General features: G+C 41.9%; 3 protein-coding genes and 1 non-coding gene across 4 annotated transcripts; 3 read left to right on the top strand and 1 right to left on the bottom strand.

Moving 5' to 3' along the window:
* The first annotated feature begins 3,473 nt into the window (after nt 1-3,473).
* On the top strand, nt 3,474-4,991 carry LOC103970064 (probable aquaporin PIP2-2). The gene is made up of 4 exons (XM_009383697.3): nt 3,474-3,829; nt 3,915-4,210; nt 4,337-4,477; nt 4,643-4,991. Exons 1-4 carry the CDS (start codon nt 3,517-3,519, stop codon nt 4,754-4,756), a joined length of 864 nt encoding a protein of 287 aa, XP_009381972.2. The 5' UTR covers nt 3,474-3,516; the 3' UTR covers nt 4,757-4,991.
* A 3,465-nt stretch (nt 4,992-8,456) lies between these two features.
* Nucleotides 8,457-9,190, top strand: LOC103970063 (uncharacterized). Its single transcript, XM_009383696.3, has one exon. It carries the CDS (start codon nt 8,552-8,554, stop codon nt 9,014-9,016), a length of 465 nt encoding a protein of 154 aa, XP_009381971.2. The 5' UTR covers nt 8,457-8,551; the 3' UTR covers nt 9,017-9,190.
* Nucleotides 9,191-9,369: 179 nt separating this feature from the next.
* On the bottom strand, nt 9,370-14,527 carry LOC103970061 (uncharacterized). The gene is made up of 3 exons (XR_010481015.1): nt 14,369-14,527; nt 13,987-14,097; nt 9,370-9,754 (listed from the first exon to the last, which is right to left on the bottom strand). It is a non-coding gene; the product is annotated as an uncharacterized LOC103970061 (transcript).
* Nucleotides 14,528-15,275: 748 nt separating this feature from the next.
* Nucleotides 15,276-22,361, top strand: LOC103970060 (protein disulfide isomerase-like 1-4). The gene is made up of 12 exons (XM_009383694.3): nt 15,276-15,898; nt 16,462-16,591; nt 19,569-19,734; nt 19,833-19,951; nt 20,039-20,119; nt 20,697-20,783; nt 20,920-20,994; nt 21,120-21,188; nt 21,272-21,352; nt 21,426-21,560; nt 21,876-21,932; nt 22,025-22,361. Exons 1-12 carry the CDS (start codon nt 15,318-15,320, stop codon nt 22,196-22,198), a joined length of 1,755 nt encoding a protein of 584 aa, XP_009381969.2. The 5' UTR covers nt 15,276-15,317; the 3' UTR covers nt 22,199-22,361.
* The last annotated feature ends 503 nt before the right edge of the window (nt 22,362-22,864 follow it).

Raw genomic sequence — 22,864 nt, 5'->3', positions numbered from 1 at the left:
TCTAAATATAATGGTGATTTAAATATTAGGATTTCAATTCAAAGTGATTTTACAATTTTTTTGGAATTTATTTTTTCTTATTATAGTTATTCTTGAAGGACTGATGATTTATTTGTTTGTGTTTTTGGGTGGGACTGCACAAAAGGGCAAAAAGATAAACCAACAAAGAGGTAGGAGGTGATGATATTGAAAGATAAAATTAGAATTTGGAGGGAGTTGGGTTCCCAAAGGTAAATAAAAAATAAAACAAAAAAGATTTGTTTGCAATAAACTATCATATTATTATCATTGTGATGATATGTAAAGTAATACAAAATATTTTATGGACAACACAAAATAAAATAATATATGGTCCTTTACAACTATTGCAGCATAATTGAAAAGGAACACAGAGAGAGAGAGAGAGAGAGAGAGAGAGAGTTCTTTTCCCTTTATCAGTTGGTGTGGATGCAAAATTTCAAAGTGGAACATATAATGCATAAATTCTTGACAACAACATGCACAACCACCAATATGTATGAAATGATGTGAGAAACGTTGGTTTTAAGAGCTTCTCTCATCCATCACCCAATGTGGATGCAAACGTTGAAACCATGGTTTTCCTCTCCAACCTTCTTTCATCATTGAAGACTGAAAAGGAAACTTCACCCTCCCCTCCCCTCCCCCCCCCACCCCAACAAAATAAATCATGTCTATTGAGCCTGAAATATAAAGCAGTCAGCACTGCTGAATTAATATTTAGGTGAAGTATTATATGCATACACATTCAGTCTCCCTGCAGCTGCTACGTCTCTTTGTTGGAGTCTAATTAAGAGGAGGCTCGGTTTCCCTGTACTTTCGATGCAAAGACTTGACTCGCAACGCCAACCACATCACTCGCCAAGCTTTGCTTTGGATTTCAAGGTCAACTTCTCCTTGTCGCTGCAGTTGGTGCTTCTCCAATAATGACTTTGAACTCTTGCAAGTCTTTATACATGTGTGTGTATATATACATATCTATGCTCGGAAGAGCAGTAGATGCCTCTTGGATCAAATTTGGGCTTCTATTAATGTGTGCAGGAGCAACAAATGGAACCAAACCATGCAAAACCCAAGAACAACAACAATACATACAGGTTTGAGCATTGCCAGCCTCGAGTGTCGACTGCATGAATGAAGGATTCAGCTACATGAAATAATTTTATATATGTCATTGACATATATACTGATATCATTCATACATTATTTGTGTACTGCAAGTTGCTGTGTGTGTTCTAATTACCTTACTAATTAAATGATCATCAATTCTAACCTTTTAGTGGCTACATTTTTTGTTTTACAAAAACAATTTTACAAATTGCATGGCAAAAAAGTAGAGCAGATTATTTTATGTTAGAACTAATCATTTTGAAATATCATATTGCTTGTAGTTCTTACTGTAATAAAGCGAAGAGAAAGAAAATAAAGAAGGAGATTAGTTCTGCACTGTTGTATCATGAAATCACGGTCAAAAATATGCACTTCAAATCCAAATTGCAGATGTGAACTTGTGGTCTCCTGTGTTCTGATCAAACCTACATTGCTGCTGGTGTTATTAGTTGATCTTAAGTGGGGAAAGCTATTAAAGAAAGATCAAAATCATGCTCCACCATAAGAATGGCCAGAAAATTATAGTGGATATATATAGCAGCAGTATGATGATAGCTAATGCTCTCAGAATCAGTAATCAATCACCTAATTCTTTTATGGTCTATCATTGCACCCTTCTTGTCCTTTTATAAGCTACTGGCTTAGCCTATCTCTTAGAGTTAGACAACGATGAGCTGTATAAGAAAGATTCTTCGGGTGCAAACCTTCAAGAAGCTGATTCAAAGTTGTTTTTCTTATCATCAACTAAATTGTTTAATGGAGTCTGCCTTATCTCCCAAGATTAAGAAATCAAAGACAAATGGTGAGGACATAAGAGCAATATAGAATGCGAGATAATTCTTGGAATTTGATGTGACTCAAATTGCAGGTCGCTGTTTCAATTTTTTGGTCGGCTGCATAAATTCATGACGCAACATTGAATTGCAATTCTTGAGTGGTGATTCTTATTTCTTTATTTTTCTTTAAAGGTTGGATTATCAGTTTCAGACTTTTCACAACGATATAAAAGGATAAAATAATTATATGAATCTTCCATTAATACAATTCAACATCTATGAAGAATCAATAATAAATAAATAAAGATGTATTAGATTATTTTTCTAATCATTAGCTAAAAAGCAATTTAGTTGAATTATCATTGGTTATGCAGTGCTAACTACTATCAAATAGTAAATACTCCATATATATATATATTCATCTAGGAAATATAATTTTAATGGTGTAGCCTTAACGCGGGAGAGGAATGTAACATAATATGATTGGCCACCAAAAATTATAATTTTTTTGGGTATAATAATATTGTACATATCACGCAGAAGCTTATTGTATCATTTGGCCAACTCGAGAATCGAAAGGGATTGGGATTGGGATTGGGATTGGCGACATGAATGGCGCTAAGTCTTCACCGCCTATTCGACGTGAGCCGCAGATCCATCAATCTACCGACGCAGGAATCCAAATCGCGATATCTAAGAACAGACTCCATTAACCGCCGCCGCCAGATCCAATCCACGCTCTCTGGTTTCTTAAATTTGTGGCCTCCCTTCACCCACGTGTCAGCCTTCCCCTGGTTTCCCAGCAAAAGACTTTTCGTTTGCTACTGTTATCATCGACTTCCATATTCAAAGCTTTCTTTAGTTTGTTTACATGTTAGATGTGTGTGATGAAAAATCCTCCAATAGAGATAGAGAAGGCAAGTAATTTAGTGAATGAGATAGACAAGGAATTGCCCATTTCATGCATGCATGCGTGAATCACATACTTTTAGTTGCGGTAATCACCGTTGTGTGCTTGCTTGGATTCAGAGCTTGCTTTCAATCAGTCATGTCAAAGCGAGTTCCTCTCCACCGAGTGAGTCACTCATCACTTTCTTTGTGGTCGACTCCGCCAAAGCCCGAGGCGAACGCTAGTGCTTGTCTCAGGCTCCTACACGCATCTTCTCTTGTGTGCCTCTCACCTGCTCCCCTTAGTGTCAATAATGGAAGAGCCTTACCAGTAAACCACGTTGTCTTCCATGCACACCTTCAGTCACTCGTACAAATGCTTGCCACTGTCCGATCACCCTCGCAGGCACTGTGGTGGACCATGTGAGGGATTGGCTGGCTCTCGCGACAGCCACGCATGCAGTAGTGCGGGGTGGGGACGAGACGGGATGCTGAATCGTGACGATGACCTGATGATGTTGATAAGGGTTTTAGTCGGTCATGGGCGGCAAATTCTAACTTAAGACATCAATCAATCGAAAGAAAAGAGTAAAAAATAATGTAGAATGCGAAACCTAATCTGCTGCTGTTCATCATCCCCAATGGCTTTAAATAGCTTCAAATCTCCCTCCCTGGAAACGCACACAACTGTGGTAGTGGTGTATCGTGTGCTGGTACGTTGCAGATGGCGAAGGACATCGAGGTGGCGGAGCAGGGGGAGTACACCGCCAAGGACTACACCGACCCGCCACCGGCGCCACTAGTCGACGTGGAGGAGCTGACCAAGTGGTCTCTGTACCGGGCGGCGATCGCGGAGTTCATCGCCACCATGCTGTTCCTGTACGTCACCGTGTTGACTGTGATCGGGTACAAGCACCAGTCGGACCCCGACGTGAACCCGACCGACGCGGCCTGCAGCGGCGTCGGCATCCTCGGCATCGCCTGGGCCTTCGGCGGCATGATCTTCATCCTCGTCTACTGCACCGCCGGCATCTCCGGTCTCTTCTTGTTCCTTCCCTTCGTGTTCCACGCCGTAAGCGCGCAGACTTGGCTAACGGTGTTGGTGGTGGCGATGTGAGGCAGGTGGGCACATCAACCCCGCGGTGACGTTCGGGCTGTTCCTGGCGCGAAAGGTGTCGTTGGTGCGCGCCTTCCTCTACATAGTGGCGCAGTGCCTGGGTGCGATCTGTGGCGTCGGCCTCGTCAAGGGGTTCCAGAAGGCGTACTTCGTCCGCTACGGCGGCGGCGCCAACGAGCTCAGCGACGGCTACTCCAAGGGCACCGGCCTCGGCGCCGAGATCATCGGCACCTTCGTCCTCGTCTACACCGTCTTCGCCGCGACCGACCCCAAGCGCAGTGCTCGCGACTCCCACGTCCCGGTCCGTAACTCTCAACACCCTCTTCTTCTTCTTCTTCTATTCGTATATTGATCGGAAGCAAAGATGGGCTTGTTATTGATGCCAATCCTGTTTGGTTTTGTACCACGATCACATATAATCCTGCAGGTTTTGGCTCCCCTCCCGATTGGATTCGCGGTTTTCATGGTCCACTTGGCGACGATCCCGATCACGGGCACGGGCATCAACCCGGCGAGGAGCTTCGGAGCCGCCGTCATCTACAACAAGGACAAGGCCTGGGATGACCAGGTGCCACCTCCAGTGATCTATGTTTCGTTTCTGCTCTTAAAAGTCCGCATATAAAGAACACCAACAACCTCCATCCCTCCTACACTAACAACAATTACAAGAGTGATGGTGTTGTTTTAGGAGGTCGAACAAGTGTTTTTTATGTGCTTTCTTTCTTGGTTGCAGTGGATCTTCTGGGTGGGGCCGGCCATCGGTGCTGCCATAGCTGCAGCTTACCACCAATACGTCCTGAGAGCGAGCGGTGTCAAGGCGTTGGGTTCCTTCAGAAGCAGTGCGTGAAGCCCTCCTCCTCCTCCTCCTCCTGTTCTTCTTCCTCAGGCTGGACGTCACTGGTGGAACATGGAAACTGTAGATAAGAAACCCTCTCATGTGGAGGTTGTGCCGTATCATCGTCGTCATCATCTCATTCGTTCTCCTCTATGAATTAATGCATTTGGGTGTTGTCATACTTGTGCTGTATGTGTGATCACAATGTATTCCATATTTAAGATACCAAGTGTTTCCCTTTGTTCTCTCTCTCTCTCTCTCTCTCTCTCTCTCTCTCTCTCTCTCAAACTCTGACACTGATGCCTAGTGGAAATGGAGCTAATTCGAATAGTGTTTTTGTGCATCACCATCCAATTATGGTGTTAGGTGGGAAAATGAAAGATATCATCATCATCATCATTTTCTTCTTCTTCCTCTTCATCTTCTGACCTCTTCACGAAAATAGGGATAGGAAGAGCAATGTTAGTCGGATGTTGCCTTTGGATTATCCCATTAATTAGGTGCAAAATAGTGTCCACTTCAAGTCTACGTGAATAGTAAAATGAGATGTAACGGAACTATCTTATCCTTTCTCATCCTCTCCCACAATTCTCTCGTTGTTTATTGGGTTGGTGAGTTGACCATCGTGGTCCAGAATTTCATGCTACCATGGATAAGGCTGGGAAATAAATAACATTGTTTCTTCTCCATTATTCTTCTTTATTTCTAGGGAAAGTATATAAATAATTTTCTTATTGGAAGGTCTGCTTTAGTTATATCGTCATCATCATCATCATCACTAATTTAGCCGGAATCAAAGGAAATAATGAAAATAGCATTACATGTCTGATCATATGATTTGACATTTCTATATGATACTGGCTCATTAATTATATAACAACATAATCATTTTAATGATGGTGTGTTGTTGTTTGCAGACCACGCCCAAATTTGTTTCTTGGGACATGCTAGCTTCAGTCGATACTGAATTCTATATTGTGACTTCAAACAAACATATATATATATATATATATATATATATATATATATATATATATATATATATATATATATATATATATATTATTTTATGATATTTTTCCTCATACAAATTATGATTCAACACTCTCCTTTTTTTGCTATTAATACTTATTTTTAAATTTAACACATCTTCTTTATTGGTCAATAGACTATTTTCGTTTCTAAATTGGTTGATGATGACGGCGAAGAAAAAAAAAAAAAAAAGAGAAGAAAGAGGTCCGTGATAGAGACGAAAGAAGAGGGAGAAGAAAAAAGAAAACTTGAAGATTCATGACGACAAAGCCTTGGTGGCATCACGGGGAGAAGTGATTTCTTCTCCCCAACAGAAGAAATCGAGCAAGGCGACACCCTTTTTTTTTTGTGCGGGGAAATCGAGCGACATCGCCTCCTTCTCCTCATGCAAGCAGAGTCATCATATAAATATATATATATATACATACATATATATACATATATAAATATATATATCGAGCGATATATCGAAATATACGACTTGATATACTTATACTATACCGTACAAACTGAGTTCAAAACTTATATGAAAATACAAACCTTATGTCAAATATCTCTATTAGCTCTTGATATTGGTAGAGATGATCATGATTTGATTTAAATCGAAATTGAAATCAAATCGATCTATAATCAAATTAGTTCAACGGTTCGATGGTTTAGAACCATACCAACCGGGAGTCAAACCGTAGCTTTGATTCCTAAAAATTGGAATCGAACCCAACGATCCTATGCTGACTAGAGATGAAAACAAAAAAAACACACACACACACACAATTATGTTAGATGAAACGCCGGGAGGAATTAAGACTTAAAATCTAACTAATAGTACTTTAAATCTAACTAAGACTTAAAATACTTATTAATCCTAATAGTTAATACTTATTAATTCAATTTCAAAGAGATAAAACAAGAATAAATAAAATTGACAAAAGTTATATTCAATTTACCAAAGAAAGTTATCATTTGAAAGATATATTAGTTACTTTTAGATGGATTAAATCTTTTACTAATTAGAGTTTTCAACGAGGAATTATAAATAATTTAATATCAAAAGGTAAGAAATTATATCCCTATTCTCTATAATCTATAAGGTCAATTAGAATTGATGTTTAAATAGACATTTGAACTTCAAATCTTTCAGATTTTCAACAAAAAGTTACAAGTAATTTAGTATCAAAAGGTTAGACAACATCCTCTCCGTTATACAAAATCTATAGAGTCGATTAAAAAAGATGTTTAGGTAGGTACTTATACTCTAAATTCATAAAATAAGCTATAGAAAAAAATATTTAAGAGTCTATTTTCATATGTAAGTTTTGTCTAAATCAGAATTTGGCATAGATAGTTATAGCTAAAACGAGACTCAGAATCTAAAAAAATCTCAAGTTCAAAGTTTCATATCTAAAGAAGATAGGGATTAGATCCAAGGTCAAAATCTTTCAAATTATACATAATCAATATAAAAGCATAGATTAAAATCACCGTAGAAAAGAGTTAGAATACTTGCCTTGAAAAATTTTGATTGCTAGGAATTGATCCAAAACCTCAAGCCAAAGCAAAACTTATTCTTCTTCTACTTTCGTTCATATTCCCTTCTCTTCTCAAGTCTACATTAGTTGCAACAAATTTTTTTCCTTTGGTAAATTTTCCTTTAGTCTTCTCCTCAAATTACTTAGGTTTGATTAACACAAAAATGACACGATGTCAAACATGCAAGAAGGAAGCTTATGTATTTATGGAATAAACATAAGTGACACCATCCTTAAGTTAGCTAGTAATATATCTTTTATTTTTTTTAATTAATATGACTCTTTCACAAATCATATCTTTTATCTTAACAATGAGCTTTCAATATAAAATTATTTAATATAAAAAATATTAAATAATATTTATATTTATAAAAACAATTTTTTATAAAAATAATTCAGAATAGATCCTTACGTTATAAACAAGACCTTACAAAAATAAAAAAATAAGAGATATTACATTGAAGCTCATGATCTTTGTTGAATCATCACCATTTGTTGGAGAGGGAAAAGACTTTAAAACCCCCGTGTATCTTATCATTTTGGATGCATCACATCAATCGAGAACCGAGTTCAAGTTTTCTATCGAAGCCTCTGAGCCGTGCGCCAATCTCAAAGCACCCATCACATTGTTGGATCGGGATCCTGCATGGGAACGGACCTCTCGTGTCGCATGACGCGAAACGTTTCCACCAACACTTGTGTCGTGCCCAACGCTTGAGACGTAGACAAGCTTTCATAGAGTTGTGGGTTGCATTGATTCTCTCAGGCATGCGTTGGCTCCAAAACCCTATATATGTATATATATATATGTCTCACTTTTGCCTTTGCTCATCGAAGAAGCAACACCATCCCACCTGTGCTATGCTACTCCCTCATCCCCTACTGACACACATCTGCTGCTGCAGCAAGGAGTCAAAGCAGATGGTGCTGTCGCACCAAATTATGAGGCTTCTGCATCATTATGGTATGAATGCTGAAGCTCAAGTATTCCTGAAAAGAATCCACGGGTAATAATACAACAACGAGTCATCATTGTTCCTCAATCCTCAACTGATCTCCATGGAAGCAAAGGCCATGGCAGCACATCAAACCCAACGCTATGATTCCTCCCCACCCCCCACCCCCCACAGCCACAGCCCCAGTGCATCATTCTGCTTCTCCCTGTTGCTCCACGCTCAGTGCATATAACACACACACACACACAGCCTAGCCTTCGTCATCGAGGTGTATAGGACTGAGAGCTCCGATGGCCTTCGCACTTCCTTCTTACACGCTGGTGCTGTTCTTTCTCTCTTCTCTCCTCCTCCTGCACTTCGGCGATGCACGACGACACCACGCCGTCGTGAGGCTGCAGGAGAGGTCGCCCCATGGGCTGGCCTTCCAGGAGCCGATGCCGTTCCCTCCGACGGCGTTCGAGTTCTTCCATCCGAAGCTCCTCCTCCCGCCCGCAAGCGCACCGATGCCCCTGGCGTCGTCGTCGTTCTACCCGGCGGCGACCTCGGCCAAGGTGAGGGCAGACGAGGAGGTGGAGGCGGCGGGCGAGCACTCGTCCCCGGCGGGGAGCGGGGGGGTCGGGGCCAGCGGGGTGGCGGCCGTGGTGCTTGGGCTGGCGCTCGTGGTGATCGCGGCCATGTTGGCATCCTACGTCGTGGTGGTGAGGCGCCGTTCGGACGTGAGGCGGGCGAAAAGCACCGTACAGCCCGATGCGTGAAGGAACCGCCTTAAGAGGAGTGGCGGATGTTGTAGCGATGATGGCATAGATGGTAATCATGCAAGCATGAGGTCAATGCACAAATAAGAGGTGCCTAAAACAAATCGCGTTCAATCTGTTAGATTTTATGCTGGATCCTAATGTTGATGGATATTTGGATTAATATATATAATATTGGAGGGTCAAATACATACATATACACAATATTAACTTCAATTTTTATACCAATTAACTTGGCTGATAAATACCTTTTGCATTTATATATATAACACAAACACATCACTTGTACCAATAGAAACTTATCAAACAAAACATCTACCTGCAAATTAAGCATGAATCTTGTCAAAAGAATATTTGAAGAACATAAATTCTGTGTGGATTATTAGAGTGACAATCAGTAAAATATTACAAACTCTGGTTTTCTTATCGAAAATCCATCTTGATATAGAAAAATTACTCTGAACAAATTCCATCAAACATGCACATCAGACAAGTTGAAATGCAAAATTTCAGAAACACAGACCAGACAAACATTAGGGCATCCACATCAAACCATGAAAATATATGCCGAGCAGATTGAAGCAACTGCTTAGATTTTTGCTCTGGATAAGTCATCCTGAGAACTCACTACCATCCACGTGAGCTGAGATATATAATTAGTTGTCCTAGTGTCCCATCGACAGCTTTGTTCCACATCTGGGCAAATTCAGAAGACATCTTCTTCCCAAGCATGTGCTCCTTATCAATACATTGATAGTCGGCAAAAGTCAGATTTCATAACTCGACAAAAATTATTCAATTAAAGTTAATATTTTTGCTGACTCGTGTTAAAATGATTCTGATACTATAAATAGAGATTTAAGTACTCTGAACTTAACCAAACATATAACTTTTTACATATCTTAACTTTTTTACATAACTTAATGATGGCAAAAGTACCATGTAGCGATCCCAAATAGTTGGGACCTACAATCTTCTTGTTGTTGTTGTGTTGAAATTACACGAGTCATATAGGAAAAACAGCATTGCCACACTATAAGACTAGCTTCAAATAACACAATGAATAGGGTGGTGCAAAAGTTAAGAGCTTTCTTCTCCAAAATGGTAAGACAACAAAGGCAAAGACAGACTAAAGTTTCATTTACACAATTAATTTGAAGAATATGACCATTATGTGAAGAAGGGCAACAAAGATTCAAAACACGAACATTATGTTTCAAGGCAATTAGCAATTAAGAAAACCACATTGTGAAAATAAAAGTTCAGGTCTAATGTCGAACTCAATGGCTGTTCACTATGTTAGGGACAAACAAGAGTAGTTTGAATACCTTTATTGTAAGTTGATTATTTTGTGGGACTATACCAATGCCATCACTCATTTTAGGGGCTCTATTTTTTATCCATCCTACAGATATTTATCAAATGCCACAAATAATATAATCTGCAATTGTGAACTCCGGTGAACTGTTACACTGAAAATGATATCAAATGATCCACTGTTAAGTGAGCAACTTCGCATGCTGAATAATATACACAAACAAATAGTAATTATAAGACTAATGTTCAAGGAAGACAAATAGTACTGATAAGACTAATGTTTAAGGAAAAAATTCTTCCAATGGACCATGGTCCTTAGGTCCAGAACTAGTGCTCTTGGATAAATAAGGATACATGGTCCTCAGAAAGTCCTTGAATTGCAGACGGTATCTCAGAGTGAAAATTAGTTCTGATTTTTCAAAAGCAAACAGCAGTTTATAATTGACAAAGGTCTGAAGTAAATCTATGCATATGTTGATTTGTATCTTTCTTTGCATTTGCAGAAAATGCATCATCCAGTTAAGTAATCTCCAGAGGAAAAGAATTTCTTACGTTATAAGATGACTAACCATCCATGCTAAATCCTCAGACGCTCTTTAGGAGAAGTGAAATTAAAAAAAAATTGAGTACATGGGCTCTGTTGATCTTTTTATTTGTTTACTGTGTAACTATTAATAGTACCTTTACATTGAAGGAGATACAATGCCAGGCCAAAAGGGATTCTGTAAACTAGTTTTAAATAGTCATGCATGTAAAGCAATGGCAAGATGCAACTAAACCAAGTATATGATATATGGGGATTGTTGAATCTCGGATTTTGATGATAAAACTAATTGATTGTGTTTAGATGTTTAACTGCATTTTGAGTGATGTAGGTTTACTCGATCAGAATTAGACAGTTAACGCAGGAGGAATTGACGTTGCGCCGGAGGAGATCACGTCAGGATATTGGACGGCAGAAGGCTTCGGACGTCGGGCATCGGGCTAAGGAGAGCGGAATTGCACCAAGGATATCGGGGTTGCGGAGGTCAACCGCCGATTGGGCAACAAGCCGCAAGAGAGGACGATGCGCTGAAGAATCGGACGAAACGCCAACCAATGACATGCCGGGCAACGGAATGTCGATTCGCGTTGTAATAACTGTCTAGATCGGAGTAGAGTTTTGGCTTGCATGTGCAGGATTAACTACGATAACGATGAAGACATAAAGCGAAACAAAGTGCGGAGTCAAGCACGAAGAACCTGTTGGAAGTTCGCCGAAGAGATCGTCGGAGGTTCGCAGAGATCACCGAGAAGTCTCAGCTACTCATTAAAGTCATCACAAGTTCGGGAGCGTGCTTGGACACCGTCGGAAGAAGTTCGTCGGAAAGCTCGTCGGAACAAGACTTGACGTTCGCGGTTAATAAATTGCTTAGAATGTGTTTTGTTATGTAGTTCACTTGTAATTAGGATTAGGATTAAGAAGATAATCCTATATCCTGGTTAGGGGCCAACTGGGGCCAAAGTCAGATTTGGTTTGGGCTAAAAGTAAGCCAAACCAAGTGAACCGGAGAGCCAGGCGGTGGCACCGCCCAGCACCCGAGTGCTGGGCGGTGACACCTCCTTGGCTGGGCGGTGGCACCGCCAGCATCGGGAACCCAAAGAGGATTTGAATTTTGGAGCCCAAATTTGAATCCTCTTGAGGCCTATAAATACCCCTCAAATCTCAGCTGAGATTACAACTTTTTGAGCAGCAAGAGTTTGAGAGAAAGGTCTTAGAAAAGTGTTAGCTTGTCTTCTTTTCAATTTGCTAGTGTTCACCTCATCTCTTCTCGAAAATCTGTGAGTGAACCGCTTGTAAAGAGTTGTAAGAGGGGTATTTACCCTTCCATTTCAAGAGACTTGCTAGTGGAAGGTGGGAGCCTCATCGAAGAGGGGCCTCGCAAGTGGAGTAGGTCATTTGACCGAACCACTCTAAAATCGGCGTGATCCTTGGTTTGCATTTCATTATTACTATTTACATTATTGCAAACCTTCTTATATGCTCTAGTTCCTTATTACTTTTGCTACGCATATTTAAGAATACGCTTTCAAGATTAAGCTTGTCAAGTTCCGCTCTTATCATACGAAAGATTTTTTAAAAACCGAAGTTTTAATCCGCTGCACTAATTCACCCCCCCCTCTTAGTGCTGCTCCGATCCTAACAGGGATGAGATAGAAGATAGTTTGCGAAATACAAGATTTAGAAAAAAAAATATATACAGCAGCAGGAAACATAATTACAGAAAAAAATGATTAAAATGACCAACTGGCCTTAAAAATGGCTTTTATTATAATAAAAATCCATTTCAAACTGATATTATTTTTCCATACATTGGCTTCATATAAAATCTAAAATGAGCAGCAGGATCGTTTCAGTCAACAATACTCTTAGTTTCAAGTTAAGCCCTAATAGGACTCCACAAATCATCCAGAGTATGCTCCACAATATTTCAATATTCCAAACAATTTAAGTTCTAGCTAAAATTCCTACCATAGTTCTGTATATGCATATATGCTTATCAAACAACCGAAGCCGTGATCAAATAATCGTTGGTTTTATTTAAGATCTTGTTACCATAGTTCTGTATATGCATATATGCTTATCTATTACTCTGGTTATGCCATCATTTGCACCTAGCAAGACATCAAGCTACATATTTGATCACCGATTATGATCATGGGTACTTTGGCATCAAGCGAAATAAAACCACATCCAGTTATGATATTCCAGGATTACTCTTCAGATAGAGTTTTTCCACTGTTTCACAAGAATTAAACACAAAGGCCTGTTGCACCAAAGATGTCCTTCAGGAATGAACACTCCATAACACATACATTTTACTTTTTTCAGATCAAAACCTACAAGTGCTTTTTCCTCTTAAGTACAATAAATGGCCTCACTTCTTCCACTGAGTTGTTATTCCCATGGATAAAGTCCTGCCATGTACTAAGGCCCAATTAACTACATAAAGAACTAAAAATAACAGCACAAATCAGGACATTGTTAAGCCTATTCACAACTTGCTAAAAGTATGATGTCTAATATGTAACCCTCCAAACATCCAAAATGTATCATATCAATTGGTTGAGCTAAAGCAAACTAGAAACCATCCACTTACACAAACGCCTCGAATTAACTATTTCTTTGAATCCTGAAGCACAGATCCAACCTAAGTGGGTGTATGGAATCACTTACATCACGGTTGCAAACTTTTAAGATACTTGTTCACCTGGCTATCACCATATACCATATCATTTCTGTAAACGAGGAATCAACACCTACTTCACTAATAAACTAATTAGTGTTTGCAACCTTATATAATGCACGCCATGAAATTTAGATGTCTGGTGCCTATAGTCTGTCCTACAAATATCCAACTGAAATAGACAAAGGTTGACTTTTTTTAGTTGATCTAATATCTTCCGTTACAGTGTTAGCTCGTCAAAGAAGATTTCAGAATCATGGAAACCACAATGGCACACGACGAAGATCATATTGAAGAACAAGGTTTGCTCGTTGAGATTGGAGAATAAAACAATTGCTAAAATAGTAACAAAAAAAAATATTTCAACGAAATCATAAATCTAGCATAAATGTCAAGGAAGAAAGTTCGGAGTCAGATCCAACGTACCTCATAATATGCGGGTCTGTTGTCAGAAATCGATCCGTGTATCGCCCTGCGGTTCTCCAAAACAACCGAAGCCGCGAAGGCGGCCCCCAAGGCAACGCCAAGAAGACGTTCCTGCATTAACACGTCAAGCTCGATCAAGATAGTTCCTTTTCCATCTTCTTCTTTTTTTTTTTCCCCCAAAAGATCTACATGAAATAAAATGATAGCAAGCAAAGGAAAAACAGACTGCAAGACCATTACGACAAAAAAAGAAAAAAAGAAAAGGAAATCGACAAGGCTGGTTCCATTCACCTGAGTCAAAGCCAAATGAATCGAAGTCTACAACAGAAGCGGGGAGGAAAAGCAGTAGAAAATATGGTTCGAATGGAACTGTTTCGTTTACCTGAGTAAGGATGCTAATCATATTTCGCCGCTAACGATCACAAGGCGATTCCTTTCTGCTTCCCGAGCGCGATGAGCGAGGGAAACAGCGGAGAAGAAGCCCTAGTTTTGAGGGACTCCGGTACTTTTTCACGATTTGGGTCGGGTCGGATCGGATCGAGGAGGTTGGCCTGACGAGCGGTGTCGTGGTAACTCGGCCCAATCTGCCATCTGATCACGAGCATGTGGTGTTGCTTCAAAATGACATGGAATCGGATTCGGTTTCCTGTTTGAACTCAGCAGAGGATCTGAACCCGCTTCAGCCTTGGATCTTAGAGAAATAATATAAACATGGTGTGATCTAACTAATCTAAGTCGCATGAGCCATCTTGACGTGATCTAACTAATATAAGCCAATTATATATACATGTTAGACTTATAAAATGGCGTAGCTTTGCATTGAGTCTTCAGTTCTTAGCACGACTAAATCCGACCCAACAATTGTCAACGTTCATCCTCGTGGCAACTTAGTAAATCCGACCCAACAATTGTACAACGCGTCCGAGTTCGCAAACCGCAGGCACTTTAGTGCACCACACGTATCTCAAGGCAGAAATTCCGAATCTCAAGGCAATAATTTTCTTTTTGTCGCACAATAAAAGATCTGCTGCTCATCTGAACTCAAGTGGGATGCACCTACTTGATCAATACCGTACGATCAATGACCAACGGTTAGATCTCCGCATCCTTTTAAACTGCGGCTCTATTTCCCCGCCTGTGTCAGACCTCGAAGCTGACGCATATCACGTGGCTGCGTGCCACTCGACGAAAGCTTGGCCTCCTACGTCGCCGCGCCAGTTAAGTGTCCCCACGTGTCCAAGCGGCGCTTCATCGCTGCCGTTTTCCTTGCAAAAACCCGTCGACGCCAACCCCGTGATTGAAACGCACGGTTTATACCTCGAGGTGGAGACATGACGTCTCGAGTCCTCCTCCTCGCCCTCGCCCTCGCCATCTCGTCTCTCCTCCTCGCCCATGCCGTCGTCGCCTCCGCCCCCCTGGGAGGCGCCGGTCTGGACCTCGACGAGGAGGACCTCAGCTTCCTCGAGGAGGAGGAGGGAGTCGCCGTCAGCCATGAAGACAAGGACTCCGGGGACCACGCCGACGACTCGTACTCGGACACCGATGAGTCCGAGTACGACGACCAGGATCAGGACGAGGCCTTCGATGACCTCGGCCACGGATCGCACAACGCGGTGCCCACAATCGATGAGACGGACGTCGTGGTGCTCACTGACGGCAACTTCAGCGACTTCCTGGAGAAGCACCGCCACGTGATGGTCGAGTTCTACGCGCCGTGGTGCGGGCACTGCCAGGCCCTCGCGCCGGAGTACGCAGCCGCCGCCACGGCCCTCCGGGGGGAGGACGTGGTGCTTGCCAAGGTGGACGCCACGGAGGAGAACGAGCTCGCTCAGCGCTTCGAGGTGCAGGGGTTCCCCACCGTTCTGTTCTTCGTCGACGGTGTCCACAGGGACTACCCCGGCCAGAGGAGTAGGTAAGTTTTAGGAGACCGTGTTTGCCCTTTCCTTAGATCTGAATCCCCTTCGCCTCGATCTGGCCTAATTTCGGTTGATTCCTTTGCGAATTTCCCATATCCAGTAGTTCACTTACCAATTGCTGTGTTTTCTCCTCTCTTTTTTTCCCCTCAAGAATCTTCAGTTCTTTTCCCCATTTCCTTTTCTTCATATCTAATGCTTCTTCTCTAAGAGTCGTTCTTGGAATTAGTTTCCATCCGAGTTTCAACGTCTACTAATGTGATGATCTTGCGGACATCAAAGGTCTTGTCTGAAACAGACATATATCTGCGTCAAGGAACTAATGAACGTCTCTCAAGATCCATTAGCAAAGAGTGGAAATTTGAGAGTCGTTTAGCGAACTGCCAAGTAATGGGGATGCCATAGAAAGAAGCAGGGGCTTGTCTGTAGTCAGAATTCTTTTTTCTTGGGTTCACTTTTATTAACCTGTGGCTCTTTTTTTTTTCTATTTTTTTCCTCATAATTCTTTAGATAATCCCTTACTTCAGCTTTTCTAATCTCTTTCCTATCATTTTATGATCAGGGATGCAATTGTCACCTGGATCAAGAAGAAGATAGGACCTGGAGTTGAAAATATAACAAAAGTTGATGAGGCAGAAAAGATCCTGACTTCTGAAAGCAAAGTGGTTTTGGGCTTTCTGGACTCTTTGGTGGTATCTTCTTAGCTCCTTTTTAGTTTTAAACTGTAAACAACTCATGTTAATTTCTTCAATGGTAGTTTATTCTTTTGAGATTTTTTAAATAACTACAAAATTGATATTAAGTGCATTGAACTGGTTCCATGGTTTGGGGGTGCGCGACCGAGCTGGTTCCATGGTTTGGGGGTGGGCAATAGGCTTTGAACTTAGTGTTGTTGAATTGAGTTCCGTTGTCGGTGACGATAGCCTTCGGGATCCCGAACCTGATGATGATATTCTTCCATGTGAAGCTCTGGACTTGCTTCTCGGTAATGGAGGTCAAGGGTTCGGCTTCCACCTACTTCGTGAAGTAGTCGACCCCAACTATAAGAAAGCGTCGTTGACCCGATACTGGAGGGAAGGGTCCAAGGAGGTCGAGCCCCCATTGGGCAAAGGGCCAGGCCACGTCTATCGGAGTAAGGGGAACGACTGGCTGGTGCGGCAGTCGGGTGTGCCGCTGGCATTGTGGGCACTGCCGCACGTATGACATGGCATCCTGGCACATGGTTGGCTAGTAGTACCCTTGTCGGAGGGTTTTGAAAGCCAAGGTTCGTCCACCGATGTGCTCCCTACAAATCCCCTCATGAAGCTCGGCGAGGACCACCTCGGCTTCTGGCCATGGGTTACTCGCCTTTTATAATCCCCATTTAGGGCGGTTGCCATCACCTTTGCCATCAGTTTTTTGTCCCACGCTTCGGCTCTTTCTTGCAACTCCACCGTCCTCTTTGCTTCAATCCTTCGCCCCGGACCCTGGGCTTCTTCCTCGGAACTCTGAGGTCGGGATGTCTCCGTCTTCATCTTTGTCTTCGTTTTCGCCTCCTCCTCCCTCTCCTTCTCCTTCTCCTTTTGCAAGTTCCCGAGATGAGGTGGTGAGTGTGTCTTCGGGTAGCGCCTCCTCGGAGGCCTCGGAGGGTTCCGCCGTGCTTGAGTCCCTCAAGTCGTGGCATGACGTGGACTCAGTGGTGACCGAGGACCTTCTGAGAGTGCTCCGGGACCGCTACCGCATCCCGGAGTGTTACGGCCTGCACGCCCCTCGACCTAGGCAGCGGTCGTACGACTGGTTTCCCGACGGATTCGAGTTAATAGTGGGGCCGCTTGAGGTGGGGCTGCGGTTCCCGGTGCACCCTGTCATAAGGGACTGTCTTCACTCTTGGGGAATCTCCCCATCCCATGTGTCGCCAAACTCCTGGCGCTACTTGGTGGCTTTCATCTGGGAGTGTCGGGGGGCTAAGATCGAGCCGTCCCGGCCCCTCTTTCTGGCTTGCTTCTGCTTGGGCAGGGGACCAGGCGAGTATTACTTGATCGCCCACAGCGGTTTCAAGATCAGTGGTGCGCCCTCCAACAACAAAAGTTGGAAGAGGCGTTTCTTCCATATTAGTTGTGATCAAGAGTGGGGTTTCAGCACTGGGTGGGCTTTTCGGACCATCGATAACGCCCCCCCGTCGCTCTCTGATGGAGACGCAACAATCGTGGATCGTCTGAGGGGTATCATGTCCTCTTCTCGGGCGATTAAGGAGATGACCGAGGAGTGGATGGTCGAAGCGGAGCTATGCCCTGCCACCGGGGGTATGGCCATTCGCATATAATGGCACGTTCGCTCGTCCCGAACTATTTGACCGCTGCTAACTTTTGCAAAAATGGTGGACCTACGATCGATGAAGAGGACGGCCAGCGCCAAGGCCGTCGAGCCCCCGTCTCGGGACAAGGAAGGCTCCGGAGGCGGGGTTGTCCCGTTGGGGGGCACGTCGAAGAGGGCGCCGGCATCTCCGGCATCGGGGCGCCCTCTTAAGAAGACGAAGATGGTGGTTCGGAAGCCGCCTATGAGCCGGGCCACCCGCTCAAGCACCTCCCTGGAATCGCCTGGGGCCATTGCCCAGGGGGAGGGCTCGGGGAGTGTGAAGGGGAAAGGGTCAGCCGGGTCGTCCGGTAGCGACCCTTCCAAGAGGGTGCCAACGCGCCCATTGCCGGTACGGGAACTGTACCAAGCCCAGAATATGGTCAATCTTCCGGCCGGGGAACCGGGGGCCCCCTACGCCACTCGGTGGCCGATCCTCAAGGCCGATAGCTGTCTTTAGGGCGATGAGCTAACCGCCCAGGGGTTCGTCCGAGGGGCACTGCACCCAACCCTGGCCAAGGACCTTTACAGCTCCACCTCCGAAGTGCTGGTAGTGGCGGCAATGACATGACCAAGAATTCACGAAGCAGTGGCGGTGGCAGCAGCGACATTGCGAAACAGCGGCAGTGATGACAGTGTATCATATGCGAGAAGTGGGCTTGCAATTTGTTTTTCTTTTTTAATGCCGAGTTGGATAGCCCCATCACTTTTCTTATTTTTTTATTATTTTAACTGGACCACCCGAAACGTTGGTGGTCCGCATACCAGCCCACGCCGGACTGATATGTACTGCCCATACCATACCGTTCGAGTGGTGCAGCAGTCCTTGCTTCAACACAGTTCAGTTGCCTAGAACTTGGGCTTGCTATTAAAGTTGATTTTGTTAAAATGAGTTCCTGGGGAAATTGAGGTCCTTTCAGTCCAGTGCCACGAAAGCAGTATCTATATTTAGGAAATTGGATATCAAGGGTATGGGTACATAAATGTCCATAGCGAACCTAACTTGCTCAAGTCCAAAGTTGTGTCTTATTTTCTAAAATATGCCTCTGGTACCTTTATTCTTGAGAATATATGGATATGGCGTATCATCATTTATGGAAGGTTTGAAGAAAACAAAATTTAAGATGGTGTTTTGGTATGATGAAACAATATTAATCAGTCAACATTATGCAATATGCAGAGAACAGTGAAACTTAAGTTCTATCTTATAAAGTAAAAGTGGATTCAAGTGCTGGATGATCATTATGTCCTATTAGTGGATATTAATTGGGCATATCGTCAGATGCTGAAAGTGATTTTTGATGCAGTAACATTTGTTTGTTCTTTTATTATCTGTAGGGTGATGAAAGTCAGGAGCTTTCTGCTGCTTCAAAACTTGAAGATGGTGTCAACTTCTACCAAACTGTCAATCCTGATGTTGCAAAGCTTTTTCACATTGATCCCAGTGCTAAACGTCCCTCTGTGGTGTTGTTGAAGAAGGAGGCAGAAAAGATATCCTACTTTGGTATGCTCAATCGTGTAGTGCTGTAGAGTTGCTAATACTTGTAATGATGTGTAAGAGGTTGATATTGATTATTGACATTATGATTTCATTTCATGTAGATGGTCAATTCAGTAAGTCAGCAATTGTTGATTTTGTGTTTGCCAACAAGCTTCCCTTGGTCACTCCATTTACAAGGGAATCTGCCCCAGAAATATTTGAAAATCCCATTAAAAAACAGGTGGATCCTATAAGGCTATTATATGTCATTTATTTAACCTCAATTAATTATCATCTCATTTGGAACTTCATTTATTTATTTTATCAGCTTTTGCTCTTTGCTGTCTCAAATGATACCAGAAAGGTCATGCCAGCATTCCAGGAGGCTGCAAAATTCTTTAAGGGAAAGGTAGGTTTTAATACTTCAACCCTGCAGTTCTATCAGTTGCATAATCCTCGGAAGAATACTAAATACTTTGTTTTCTTTAGTTTTGGGTTTAGTGAACTTTCAGAATGTGCTGATGGAGATATTACAGTTCTTCTATTTATACTATCGAGTAAATAATCCTATTGAACATGTGTAGCAGATCTCTGGTTCTAAGATGCTGTGAAGGAGTACACTATTCTAATAAATATATAGTTCCAATATATTTGATTATGTTAGTTTTAATCATGTTTTCTTGGTAGCACTTAATTTACCGGTTAAGCGATATGATAAGCTGTTGGAGAATAGTCTCTCTGATGCAAGTAGTTAGTACATCAATTGATGTATTTTTTCTCTGTCCCGTTAGCTTGTTGGCAGATATTTGATTGTGGAATTAATGGGTCCTGATTTGTCAAGTGAGTGGCTGAATATTTTTCCCAACATAATTTTCATCCAGCTAAAATCCAATCATCTTTTTTTATATGGTGTATTTATTTCAGTATACTAATTCCATTTCGTTGGGTGAAATCTGACTAGCGATGTTTTCCATTTCTGTCTCAAGCTTATATTTGTATATGTGGAGATGGACAATGAGGATGTTGGTAAACCAGTTTCAGATTACTTTGGAGTCACTGGAGATGATCCACAGGTAAATATGTTTCTCATAAGCTGTCCTAATTTTGTTCTATTGATTGGCGACATTACTATTTCATCTACAGTAGTGGATATGTCAGCTATAGTCTTTCTTTCCTTTGATGCTTATTCTTGTTATATGACTTGAACAGGTTTTGGCATACACAGGAAATGAAGATGCTAAGAAGTTTATTCTTGAGGGTGAAGTCACACTTGATGCTGTTAAGGTATATCTTAAATAACAACTAGACCCTGCTATTTGATATATTAAAATAACATATCAGCCTTCAGGTAAATCACATTTCTATGATATTCATGAAATCTAGATAATAGAGTTGTTTTCTTTGTTTAGAAATTTGCTGAGGGTTTTTTGGAAGACACGCTTAAGCCCTTCTACAAATCGGATCCGTTACCTGAGACAGTAAGTTGCTTAGTTTCCCACTCCAGCTTCTATTGTGTCCATTTCTCTGATCTAAGCATTTATATTTCTGTGGATGTGCACAGAATGATGGGGATGTGAAAATCATTGTTGGAAATAATTTTGATGAGATTGTTTTGGATGAATCAAAGGATGTTCTTCTTGAGGTGAATAGATTCATTTACAAAAAATGAAGCCATTCTCATTTGTAGTTTGTAATTCATTCATTTTGTGATCCAGATATATGCGCCATGGTGTGGGCATTGCCAAGCATTAGAGCCAACATACAACAAGCTTGCCAAACATCTTCGGGGCATTGAGTCTCTAGTGATAGCGAAAATGGATGGTACCACAAATGAGCACCCTCGGGCCAAGGTCTTAATCCTGACATGTTTTTTGATAATCTTAATATTCAGATCGACTTGAGAAATGATTTTTGATAGATAATTTGGTGTCATGTTCTTCCTGCAGAGTTATTCCAAATTTGCTATTTTATCACTTCCTTCTGCAATTAATTATTCTCGATGTGTTTTGTTCACCAGTCAACCTGGTCTTGGTCACCTCACAAGCATGAAATGGAATCATGTAAAAACTAGAATATGGATTTGATGCTTGGCTGAACCGAGTCAAACATATAATCTGATTGCTATGTGGAAGCTGATATCAATGTATCTGTTTGAATTGTTTCAGGCTGATGGTTTCCCTACACTTCTTTTCTTTCCAGCTGGAAACAAGAGTTTTGAACCGGTAACTATCTTGATGTTTCTTTCTTTCTTTTTATCCTTCCCCTCTTTCATATCATGACATTGTTGTGCTTCTTTGTCACTGGAAATATGTAGATCACAGTGGATGCAGATAGAACAGTGAAGGCATTCTACAATTTCATTAAGAAGCATGCATCGATCCCATTCAAGCTCCAGAGGCCGGCATCAGTCCTGAAAACTGAGGCCTCTGATGGATCTGCTTCTGCTGGTGAGAAAAGTGGCGGTGCGGATGTCAAAGATGAATTGTAAGTCCTTCGAGTTGCTCAAACACAGTAATTTCGTCCTGCAGTTAGTTCAGCGTGAAAAATCTTGTAACTTAAGATTTTGGCATAATGTGTCAGTCATATGTAAAAGTAGGCTTCAAATTACAAAGAATAATGGACTCTCTTCTTATAAAGCCCCCCTTTCTCGAGTGGAAAGCTAACATGCTGTTTCTTTATCCACATGGAGGTAGATGGCATTGCTGCAGTGTTGACACAGTGTGCTGTGTGTCAACGATGCATAACACGTTTAGGCAATGGCAAGTTTACATGATGAATGTTAGGCTCAAAAGTAAACTTTAATCTGGAAATGCTTCAGTTTCTGATTTGATAGGAAATTAGAAAAACATGCAGTGCGTAGTAAAATGACGGAGAAAATCATGTCAAAAAAGAGAATGAAATTGTCCAATATTATTGATACGGTATATTTTGACCAAAGACGTGTCAGAGTCCGATGCCATTGGTCACAGTCAGAATTCTTACTAAGACACTATTCGACATGTCGGAATCCCGAGGCAGAGTCAGTTCTCGAGATACGTCAAGTCAGAATTCGTACCAAGACATCGTTTGACATGTCTATCATGCCAACCCACGTACGATTGACCTACGTGCAGTACTATGAAAACCTCTAGTCAGCATCTGGTAGAAGGGGATA

Source organism: Musa acuminata, chromosome BXJ1-11 (genome assembly GCF_036884655.1).
Source record: "Musa acuminata AAA Group cultivar baxijiao chromosome BXJ1-11, Cavendish_Baxijiao_AAA, whole genome shotgun sequence".
In the NCBI taxonomy this organism is placed as follows: Eukaryota; Viridiplantae; Streptophyta; class Magnoliopsida; order Zingiberales; family Musaceae; genus Musa; species Musa acuminata.
The sequence above is the reverse complement of the archived record's forward strand: the minus strand, read 5'-3'. Positions and strand labels throughout refer to the sequence as shown.